Source organism: Rhinoraja longicauda, chromosome 2 (assembly GCF_053455715.1).
Source record: "Rhinoraja longicauda isolate Sanriku21f chromosome 2, sRhiLon1.1, whole genome shotgun sequence".
In the NCBI taxonomy this organism is placed as follows: domain Eukaryota; kingdom Metazoa; phylum Chordata; class Chondrichthyes; order Rajiformes; family Arhynchobatidae; genus Rhinoraja; species Rhinoraja longicauda.
The window spans coordinates 77,251,612-77,263,989 of record NC_135954.1 but is presented as its reverse complement, the minus strand read 5'-3'; the positions used below and the strand labels follow the sequence as shown (position 1 = coordinate 77,263,989).

At 36.1% G+C, this 12,378-nt stretch overlaps 1 protein-coding gene across 2 annotated transcripts in view; it reads left to right on the top strand.

The window, feature by feature from the left end:
• The window catches only part of LOC144606000 (ATP-dependent translocase ABCB1-like), a 61,931-nt gene extending 49,823 nt beyond the window's left edge, over positions 1-12,108 (top strand). Inside the window, exons 22-28 of one of the 2 annotated variants that reach the window (XM_078421746.1) lie at positions 1,086-1,186; positions 2,605-2,745; positions 3,373-3,529; positions 6,407-6,604; positions 7,960-8,166; positions 8,894-9,040; positions 10,715-12,108. In XM_078421746.1, coding sequence (XP_078277872.1) covers positions 1,086-1,186; positions 2,605-2,745; positions 3,373-3,529; positions 6,407-6,604; positions 7,960-8,166; positions 8,894-9,040; positions 10,715-10,924 — 1,161 coding nt within the window. In that variant the 3' untranslated portion in view covers positions 10,925-12,108. Of the gene's footprint in view, positions 1-1,085; positions 1,187-2,604; positions 2,746-3,372; positions 3,530-6,406; positions 6,605-7,959; positions 8,167-8,893; positions 9,041-10,714 lie in introns of those variants that run through there. The other variant, XM_078421753.1, reaches the window with a different exon arrangement.
• The last annotated feature ends 270 nt before the right edge of the window (positions 12,109-12,378 follow it).

Genomic DNA, 12,378 nt, shown 5'->3' with positions numbered 1-12,378 from the left:
AAGTACCGTGAAGTGTAGATGGAGTCAATGGAAGGGAGGCTAGTTTTAGTGATGGTCTGGGCTGTGTTCATAATTTTCTGCAATTTAAAAATGATAAAACTTTGAGCACAGTTTCTTATATTTGTAGTCCATTACAAATATGAATATACATTCATTGATGGTGTTGCTCGTAGTGCAGATCCCAGGTGTTGATCCTTCCAAGCAAAATGGCATGTTCATTTATTTACTTTGAATTACACTGGAACATTCTTCTCAATTGAAAGGAGCACAACAAATACACCTTTCAAAGATTCTATAAAAAGCTTAAAACTACTTCCCTTATGTGAAAAGACACAAAGTGCAGGAGTAACTCATTGGGTCAGGCAGCATCTCTGGAGAACATGAATCTGTCCATACATGAATCTGTGACTTCTCTTGTGTTTTTATTCTGAGCAATAACAGTTTTTGCTGAATTTACCAAATTAATAGAGAGACATAAAACAGAATTTACATGATATCTAACTCCACTCTCTTCTACTTTGGTGAGATTTACTTTGTATCCGATTAATTTTGTCATGTGCAGGAAAATTAGAAATAGAGTCATTTACAATATAAATCAAGACACTAAATATTTGGGCCAGTTTTTACAATACTATTTGCAAGTCTTAGCACTAAGTAGTTTATCATATCATCACTGTTTTCTGTATAATGTAAATAGTCTCTATTTACCACATCAGCCAACCAAAGGTTGTAGAAGACCTTAGGAGGCTATATATTTATTGATTGTTGAACTAAAGACACTCTGAATTAATGTTATGTTATTTACTATTACTCAGTTGAATATTGTGCTAAACTGTGAAGAAACCTCTCCATCTTATGGAGATTAGTTCAACAATATTCAGATTTTTCAGAATTATTCTTGTTCAAACTCTTATCAAGTGAAATTGTGCCCCTAATTTTAGAATTTAAATTTTCTGAAAAATACTTTAAAAAAGTTATTTGAGTTAATACATTGCATTTTGTTAACTTGCCTGCTGTTGTGTATACACATAGAAAAATAATTATGTGAAATAGTAATTATAACACTCTTGTACACATTAATGCAGATTTCAACAGAAACTATGGAGAACATAAGAACAATTGCATCATTAACAAGAGAAGATGCTTTTTTCAAACGATACATGGACTGCATAGATGGACCCTGCAGGTGCAGAGTGTTTCTAAATTACCAACTTTTAATTTACTGTATTAAAGTACAGTGTCAACTTTGAAATCATGTTTGTTGATATACACATTTCACTGGATTTTATTAAAAAGGATTTAATACTCCAGACTGTCTTTGATTTAGAATATTTGCCTGGATTATTAAGAAACCATTTTTCTGTTGTATTAGCTTCAGCAGTTTGCAGTAGGATTAGGGCAGTTACAACTGGAACGTTACAACCTTTCCACTTTGACAGTAAAATCTGCCTACATTGGAAAACGTTCTCTTTATATGGTCTCTGTCTTTAAATACCAGCATTGAAAAGAACATTGACATCAGAAGTACTGTATGTACTGCTATATGATGTCAGAAGCATAGGAGAGGTGACAAGCAGGGCAAAGGAAAGGTCGAACGATAATCATTTCAGCATGTTAAAGATGTGTGCCTACATGCATTTGTGGACTAAAAACCCTTCCATTATTCTTCAATAAAAATAGCAATATATTCAGATTCTAATTATCCATGTTATCAAACTAACGCCAAATATAATTCAAAATCTCTCTCTCAAATCTGGGAATTGAAGCATAACTATTTTTCGCTCAATGCATGATGGGTATATTTTGCGAAAGAGGGAGGATTGTTCCATGTATAGTTCCCAGTAGCTAGGAAATCCTAAATCAAATGGCGATTTGTCATATCTTTAATATGAAAGTGAAACCTTTCACATTTCTCTGTGATGTTAATCTGAATAATATTAATAAAACATAGACTAGGATAAGAAAGCAGAATTTGAGTTTGGTTCTCATCAGTCCGAGACCATCAAATATTTTGAGTCAGACTATACAAATTTTCCAGAAGATAGTGACATACAAAATGATAAAGAAAACATTTTGGATCAATCCTTATAATAGGAATATATAATTGAAGCTGGAAGAAGCACAGCAAAAGGAGTCCTTTGATGGCATCATCACTGCAACTGTCATCTCCTCTGGGACCTGGCACGGACTTCCATGTCAATGTTTTGTATAGTTTTGATTGTTCACAATATCAAAGATGCAAAAGGATGACAAAATAAGATAAACAAGTATTTGGTTATTTCTGAACTTTAGAGAGAGTGATCACCACTCACACTAACCTCCCCAATTGCCATTTGTTACCCTAGAGGAAACATACCCCAGAGGAAACAGCCTCAGGAATTTTCCACCAACAGTTTGCTGCTGCTTCTTTGGCAAAGAAATGTTCTCATGAAACTGTTTCTCCCCAATATTTTAAATAAAATGTTGTACCCAATTTCAAACTTGTAATTGTTCAAAACTCAATGCAGCAAATAAATTGACTTTAAAATATATTGTTGCCGTTTATTAATTCACCGTTTAAAATATCAAATTTTAATTAATATTTTGGTGTGATTTTTCTTCTAGATCCACATATAGGAAAGCTCCTTTATTTGGCTTAAGCTATGGTATAGTACAAGCTATTACCTTCTTCATTAATGCTGCAATTTTCCGATTTGGAGCATGGCTCATTGTAAATTGCTTCATGGTTTTTGAAGATGTTTTCTTGTAAGTTACTTTCTAAAATATGCCATTGATTTAATAATTGCTATAGTTGATCTATAGTTGCCTTTATATGGTTAAATCTATACTGCATTGTGTATGAACAGGATTAACAAAACATTTCTACATTTAACAACATTGGTTTGGTCATCTTAAATCTCTGTCCATCGCATAAGTTGTGCAAGCTTCTCAAGATTATATTTTGTTATATTCTCCCCCAAAAAGTAATAAATATTGTACCAGCCACAGGTGAAGTTTCAGATGATTGGATGCTTGCAAATGTTGTACCATTATTTAAGAAGGGCAGCAAGGACAAGCCAAGGAACTACAGGCCTGTGAGCCTGATGTTAATCTTGGGAAGTTTGGTGGTGGGGAATCTTAGGGATAGCATTTAGGTCAGCAGAAAATGATTAGGGATAATCAGCTTTGTGAATGGAAAATCGTGTCTCACAAATCCGATGAAGGTTTTTGAAATAGGTCAACAAGAGGAAATATGGAAAATATTGGCTGCATCATTTGCATAATTTGCCCAGCTCTGGCAAAACATTTGATTAATAATTGGGTTGCTATCCCAAGAAACTAAAGACGAAGAATGTGATTTTTCATTGCAAGTTTTTTTTCAAATAATTTCAGGGTTTTTGCTGTCATTGTATTGAGTGCTATCTATCTTGGACAAACAGCATCATTTGCACCAAACTATGTCAATGCTAAAGATTCTACACGAAGAATAATTCAACTTCTTGAAAGGAAGTCATTAATTGACAGCTGCGGTGAAGAGGGGGAAAAGCCGGTAAATGCCCAATATGTTTACATAACTAAGATTACTTGTCTACATAGTGTTGCTTTCATTCCTATTAAATAAATGGTAATTAACTGTTTACGTTTTAATGGAAAGTTCCTGGGATTCTTATAGTTGCTCAAGAGGACCATAATTCAGAAACAAATCCAAAAACGTGGGCGGTGCTTCCCTCACATCATTTGGTGATTGAATCGCCACAAGGTATTCCTGGTAAAATGGTTTGCCCTGCTTAGACCTGTTTGAAATTGAACCAAAGTTTTAAGAACTTGATTCATATTTAATCCTCTGTTGAGTTCCCAATCTCATGTTAGTGTCTCTTTCCATTTTTCAAGAATCACATGAATCTGATTTGATTTCAGCTGAAATCCACATCTATGCCTTCTTTATCTTTACACATGACCATACCAACACAATGCTGTCTGGCCTTCTTCCCAACTTGCCCATAGAATTGTTGCTATCACTTCGAGCCGTATTGTTCACCATAAACCAACATGTTAATTTTATCATTCTTATCCTTGATTTCAAAATTATCCTCACAATTATCCTCACTTTGTCCCTAGCTATCCTTGTAATTTACTATAGCCTGCTATAAACTCAAAAGCCTGCTACAATATCTATCCAATTATGTACTCTTAGTATTCTTGAATCGAATCAGAAGACCATTGGCAGTTAGCAAACGAGCAAACCTCAGATTCTGTCATACCTTCCCTTAAATCATCATCTTTGCTCATTCATGTTACATGTTAAAATACCTCCCTTTGTCCAAGCTTTTGATCTGCTTTATATTTCCTTACATGCCTCTAAATGGAACGTCGTATAGATTCCATGGAGATTGTGTTATACAACATGACAACAAGCCGTTTAGCCCAACTTGTCAATGCTGACCAGGATGTCTATCTGTGCCAATCTCATTTGTGTGCATTTGATCCATTTCCCTCTAAACTTATTGTATGAAATGCTAGAGTAGCATCATGCTCATCTGTGGGCAGAACACACTGGCCCTATCATGATTGTTTCAAAAATCTACCTTTTTAATAAAGTATTTAAGATTATATAAAATACTACATGGGTGTGGGGAAATGCCTACTCCAAGTAAGGTCATAATCACCAAATAAAAGAGGAAATCATAGACACCAGTTAGGTTTCTACATCCTTGGTGTGCTTAGTAAAACACTATTCCCACCACTCAGCATGCTTCACCTATTAGAGTATGCCATCTCCACCACAGTAATATATTCAATTAGTCTGAAGAAGGGTCTCAACCCATGTCCTCCAGAAATGCTGCCTGACCTGTTGAGTTGCTCCAGCACTTTGTGTTCAATTCAAGATTCTAGCATTTGCAGTTCTTTGTGCCTTCAATATATTGAATTATCTGCCTCACATATTCTTTCAAATGATCCACATAATGGTTTATCTTCTGAATTATGCCAATAGGGATTTGGTTAAACCACACAAACTATTTGGACATTGGACTCTCCCAGTCCACAGATAAAGACAAGTAGAAACAAGGAATTGCAGATTTTGGTTTATATTAAAAAAATCATACAAAGTGCTGGAGTAATTCAATGGGTCAGGCAGCACCTCTGAAGAACATGGTAGGTGACGTTTCAGGTTCAAACCCCTCTTCAGACTGATTGCAGAAAAGCACTGGAAGAAAGGAGGGCCAGGCCAAAGCCTGCCAAATAGTTTGACACTGGTGAGGAATGTTTTTTGATATGCAGGTGGTTGGACAAGGCCAGAGATGAAAAGACAGAACTTGTCCTGTTGAACCCAATATTTCTATCATGTGAATAATCTCCCCTATTCCACCCCCCCCACCCCCCCCCCCCCCCCCCCCCCATCCAATCCAAAATGTCTTAGCTCCCTTCTGCTGGTGCTGCCTGGATGAATAAAAAGTCTGTGAACAAAACTAATTTAACAATATCACAAAGTATAAGGGACAAAACCAATGGAAAAATATGCTAGGGCAACAAGTGTACATTATTTTGGAAATTATATTGGGAATAATGTTCATCCAAATTGGGCTCAAATTGGATTAAAGAAAAATCAGATTGAATCCTCAAACACAGATATCAATTTCACTCAATCTCCATTTTTATTGTATTATAATACAACACTAGTAGTATTATTACTAGTGTCTATTCATTCAATTTCCACCATCATTACGATTTGATAGAATTTTATTTATCCCAGGAGGGAAATTGATCTGCCAACAGTCATAAAAACACAAAATACACATAATACATATGAGGGGAAGGGAGTCAGTCTCAGTCTACCCCATGACAGAAGGGGGAGGTTGTGCAGTTTGATAGCCACAGGGAAGGAGGATCTCCTGTGGCATTCTGTCCTGCATTTTGGTGGAACCAATCTTGTGCTGAAGGTACTCCTCAGGTTGACCAGTGTGTCATGGAGGGGGTGAGCTGTATTGTCCAGAATGCTCCGCAGTTTGAGGAGCATCCTCCCCTCCAAGACCACCTCTCATGAATCCAACATTATATGTAGAAAGTAACTCTTAACAGTCAGCTATAAAAGTATCCAAAATTTCAATGCTCACAAATGATTTAAATCAAATGCCTTTCTGCCATGAGTAGTCTATTTTAGTACATAGACACAAAATCCTGGAGTAACTCAGCTGGACAGGCAGCATCTCTTGAGACAAGGAATGGATGAGGTTTTGGGGCGAGACTTTTTGACCTGAAATGTCACCCATTCCTTCTCTCTAGAGATATGTACTGCCTGCCCCGCTGAGTTACTCCAGCACTTTGTCTATCTTCGGTTTAAACCAGCATCAGCAGTTCCTTCCTACACCCTTTTAATACATCTTTTATATCTGAATTCTCATAATCATTTCAAATTATTTATTTTCAGAGCAACTTTGAAGGCAATATTGAGTTTCAAAATGTCAAATTTGCTTATCCAATGCGACCAGATGCAGAGGTTCTCCAAGGTCTCACCATAAAAGTGAATAAAGGACAGACCATAGCATTGGTTGGAAAGAGTGGATGTGGAAAGAGCACCTTGGTTCAGTTACTTGAACGATTTTATGATGTCATGGGTGGACAAGTGGTAAGTATCACTTCATAAAAGGAAACATTTTATCGGAAATTCCAATCCAAGAGTTCAGCTGCGATGTGGAGGCTGAGTGAATTAAAATTTCTGTTGTTGGGTTTTCAACTTTCCTGTCTTCTTCAATCTCCAGCATTCTTTTTTGTAGCAATCTATTTGTTCAACCACTGCTTATATGATCATAAGGTTATAAGTGATAGGAGCAAAATTAGGCCATTTGCCCCTTCAAGTTCAAGTTCAAGCTCAAATTTCGTTCAAAGTTCAAAAACGCTTTATTTGCCTCCTTAACCCCATTTTCCTGCCTTCTCGCCATAACCCGTGACACCAGTACTAATCAAGAATCAAACTATCTCTGCCTTAAATGTATCCATTTACTTGACCTCCATAGCCTTCTGTGGCAAAGAATTCTACAAATTCACCACCCTCTGACTCAAGAAATCCCTCTTCATTTCCTTAAAGGAATGTCCTTTAATTCTGAAGCTATGACCTCTAGTCCTAGACTCTCCCACGTGGAAAAATCCTCTCCACATCCACTCCATCCAAGCCTTTCACTGTTCACTATGCTTCCTTGATCTTCCTCAATCTCATGTTCCAGTAATTGGTACTGATAAGAGGACGGCAACCAGTTCATAAACCATTTGATCTTCCTGAAATATTATTGATTCTACATGTGGGACTAATCTTCCAGCAGGGAAGCAATTCCAATCTTTTTTCTGATACCTTTGCAACTCTCAGTCTCTGATTTTAACCCAAATTTCCATTTACGTGCATCTCATTAATAAAAATAAAACAAACTAATAATTGTTCAACAATGTAAGTAAAATATAAAGACAAACAGTAAATGTAAGAAAAATTAATACTGTGAAAAGACAACCAGTAATTTATTCATTTAAAATACTTTGTCTTAAAAAAAACAGAAAATGCTGCCTTTTAAAATGTTTAGTTATCAATTATTAAAATGAGACTTTCAATAGCGAATGGTTCCCATTTATTTCTTGTCTATCAATGCTGATATCAGTATGCTTAACACAAGACTATCAAATAATATTTATTCACAAAATGCTGGAGTAACTAAGCAGGTCAGGCAGCATCTCGGGAGAGAAGGAATTCCTTCTCTCCCGAGATGCTGCCTGACCTGCAGTTACTCCAGCATTTTGTGAATAAATCCATTTGTACCAGCATCTGCAGTTATTTTCTTATATCAAATAATATTTGATAGATATTCTTTGTTGACTATACCGCCGAATATGAAAACATACTTAATACGATCTATAGTGTGTACGCAAGCATTTTTAACTTTTCTTAGGTTTGCATCATTATTATCAGCACGGATCATGACTTGTTATCTTTTCCAGTTGGTGGATGGGAAAGATACAAGAAGCATCAATTTGCCATGGTTGAGACAACAGTTGGGAATTGTATCCCAGGAGCCCATACTTTTTGATTGTAGTATTGCTGAAAATATTGAATATGGTGACAACAGCAGAGCTGTATCTCAAGAAGAAATTGAAAAAGCAACAAAAGCAGCCAATATTCACACTTTCATTACAAGTTTACCTGAAGTAAGTCTATGTCATTCTGTGTGCTTTCTAATACACTGGTATTTAATATTCTATCTGTATATGCTTATTTTATGATAATTATATGGTTAGATATAAATGAAAAACATATGAACATATTTAAGATAGAAAAGGGCAATGCTATGTGATGTTTTCACTCAATCTCCTTTGTTGCATTATCTAAAATATTTTGCAATAAGCATTGTTTACAAATTGACTTATGTGGATAGAAATGGTTATAAGCTGTACCTGTTCTCAGTGAGCTGTCTGGACATCTTTGAGCAAATTTTTTTAAATGATATGGTTGATCTCCTGATCTCAGCTTTCAGAGTTTGTATTATGAATCACTTGCAGTGACTTTACAGGGTCTATTAAAATAATTAATGGAACGGAAACAATAAATATGGAGTACTATCTTAAATTTATCTCTAGCGAAGTAAGGAACACAGCTTCAAACAATGAAAAGCAACGTTAGCACTGATGCTATGAAAAGCTATACACAAAGAGTGATCAAAATTTTGCATGGACTTCCAGATAGTTTGCAATCATTTAAAAAGCAATAATTCAGTACATCAATGAGAGATAACACAATTTGAATAAATAAGTTTGACACCTTATATTTCTTCATCTATTAACATCTTGTATTGGTCATTGAAGTTTTTTTCAAGTAATAATTACTAGAATGATACTGTGTTCGATGGATTTAAACAAACAAGTTACTTTTAAATAGGGATACAACACAAAAGTAGGAGATAAAGGAACACAGCTCTCTGGTGGTCAGAAACAGAGAATAGCCATTGCCCGAGCTCTGATACGGAAACCAACGGTTCTAATCCTCGATGAAGCTACATCTGCCCTGGACAATGAAAGTGAAAAGGTTACAAATCTTGAATTCTCAACTATATTAAGTAAACAATATTATGTTTATGGTGCATGCATTTAATTGTATAAAATTCAAAGGGATTTAATTATCCAAGCACAGGGATCTTGGGATCTCTTTGGCATTAAGATATGACGTTATGGCGAGTCCGGAAACTTGTTCTTTGTTGAAGAAGTTTATTGCGACAGCAATATTCGATTACAAAGTTTTCTTAACAAGATAACGGACAACCATTAAAACTCACTGTCTTCTTCGAAGACGTCTCCCAACGAACTCTTTACGGGCGCCAAAAGCGCACATGACAACGCTGTCCAATCAGCGATGTCGCTCTCTGGACCAATCCCTACGGTCGCGCCCACACGTGACCTTGCTGGCCAATCTGAGGGTTCGACGACTAGAACCACTCTCTATGGTTGCTACAACATTATATATCAAAGATATGATGTACAAAGGGTTTATCACAGCAAAAATTAAAATTGGTTTGCATGTCACTATATGTAATGTTAGAATGGCAATAGTTAGCAGTGATAAGAAACCTCACAAAGGGCTTGCTTTTGATTCTTATTTTGGAGAATAAAACAGATTATATTTTAGTAAATATTAGAAAAACCCACAATTGCAATATATTTAGTGCTGTGCTGATTCTGAATAGTGAACCCCAATTTATCACTATTTTATTATAGCTTCTCACTATAATAGATACTATTTATTCTGAACTATAACATTACTATGTGTTGGAGCCATTTGTGTTTGTGCTGGCTGTTTTAGCATATTATATTATTTTGTCTAGATATCTTGCTGTGTTATTTTGGACACTTGGGGGCTGTAGTGAGATGAATACATATATGGGCAGAACGTACTGTGAGGAGCCAGAACTTGGCGGTATACCTGGAGACACAGAGACGGGAGGGATCAGACACAGGGTAAAGGCAACTTCGAACCTTTCCATCGATTCGTCTCCTTTAGTCACCACTTCACGAAAGGAGTAGAGTAATCATTCTTGACACAAACGACAACAGAGATCTTCACGACATTTCAGTTTAATTAGTCATTTATTGAAGTAGTGTTACAAACAGATAGTGTTTCTCCCGTCATAGACTTGATAAAGACTCTATCTCGCCATAGCTTCTCGCCATTTTTTAAAGCATTATGTCAGTGCATTCCCAATTATACTCCTAATTATCGCTCCTCCCAGTCCACATATGACCATATGCCCATATATGTGTTCATCTCATGACAACCCCCAAGTGTCCAAAAATAGTACAGCAAGATGCAAAATAATATAACATGCTAAGACAGCTAACAAACACACATGGCTCCAACACAGGGAGTATGGTGAGATACAGTTCTTACCAGACCTGCATCGAGAGCTGAAAGCTTGGGGAGCCACAGACCTGCAACAGACCTGTTTGTACCGCTACTTCAATAAACGACTAATTAAACTGAAAATACTTTTGGAAAATCTCTTTGTTGGTTTGCGTCAAGTTCACTCCCACTCCCTGTGAAGTAATGGCAAGCGGAAAGGACTTTACTGGAAAAGGCTGAAGTTGCCATTACACTATGTTTAAAGATTTGTAGGCTGGAACTGATCTCTTTGCACCTTGCATGTTGTACAGCACCCTTGCTATTCCTGCTCAAATTTAGCATTTGTTTTATTTTTCCTTTTTACAGATTGTCCAGAAAGCCTTGGATGAAGCTAGGCAGGGCCGAACTTGTTTAATCATTGCCCACCGATTGTCGACAATCCAAAATGCTGACATTATAGTTGTTATACAGAAAGGAAGAGTGGTGGAAATAGGAACTCACAACCAGCTCCTGGCAAAAGAAGGGGCTTACCATGCACTTATCAATGCACAGTTTCAAAATGAACGTGAAACTTGAATAGATTTATTTTTAATGGCTTTGTAATGTAGTTCCTCAGTGTTTCACCCATTACATTATTGAAATTGTGATGAAACTCCTGTGAAAAATAACCCACTTTATCCTTTGTCTATGGTAAAACTTGAAGCTGAGTTATCAAATAAGAGTTTGTTCGCAAACTCACAAATATTGCAAAATTACAACCTGATTGCAAAATAATTTGTTTATCTCCAAACAAGTAAAATTTTGAATATTTCTCATAAATGTTTTCCGTATTTTTCCTAAAAAAAACGGATCCTCATTTTAAATAGCAGGTAGCTTGTTAAGACCATCTGGATTATTTGATTGCATGCAGTGAAATATAAATCAAAAAGCTGATTTTTAAAAATTGTTTTATAATTTTGATTCACCATTTACATGAGAGGGATATGTGTTGTAATTAAGGCTGAATTTACAGTTGGAAGTCCCACCTGCCTGCATTTTTCCATATCTCTCCAAACCTGTGCTATCCATGTACATGTCTGACTACTTCTTAAATGTTATGATAGTCCCTGCCTCAATTACCTCCTCTGGCAGCTTGTTCCATACACCCACCACTCTGTGTGAAAGAGTTACCCCTCGTATACCTATTAAATCTTTTCCCCTTCACCTTAAACCTATGTCCTCTGGTCCTCGATTCACTACTCAATTATCCATCTGCAACTGAAACGTATCCACTCTTATTGATCCATCTGCAACTGACACCTTAATGTACCTCTTCTCAAGTAAAGTACTGTAAGTGTAGGCTTCAGTGGTTGGCACGGAATCATTGGGCGAAACAACCTGTTTCTGTGCCGTATGATTCTATGCCTTCTCTGTCGTGAACTCATGTGCCTTGGGCTGTGATGAGTCCAAAGATCTCATTGTCTTTCATATGCTGGCATTGGATTGATACTGGGCTTCTTCCCACTGTTTTAGTTGTGTCCAAAACGTATATTATATATGACAAATAAATGACTGTATATAAAAAGTTTACAGAATGATATGGGAATGTACTGCCAAATTGGTCATCTGGTACAATATTTGACAGATTTTATAGAAATGTTATATTTGTTATCCCTCAAGGGATTCATATAAATTTTTACTAGTGATGTAATTGTTCTGCATTGCTGCCTGAAAGAAGCAATATTCTTGTTTTTGTATAACAATGTTAATAAATACATATATCGAGGGGAATTATGTGAATTTATTTTTTGTGTTAACTGCTATAAGAGTTCTTCTGAGGTTTGTATAATACCAGAAATCATTCAGAAGATCTTAATAACAATAATACATTTAATTTATATAGCACTTTTCAGGAAACTCAAATATATTTACAGAGCAAACAAGACATAAAAACAAACAAACAAACAAAAGATTTGTCCAGACGGAGAAGCGGCGAACAAACAGCGCCAGCGTCCTCTCACGTCAGGGTCCGGCAGTAAACAATAAAGAAC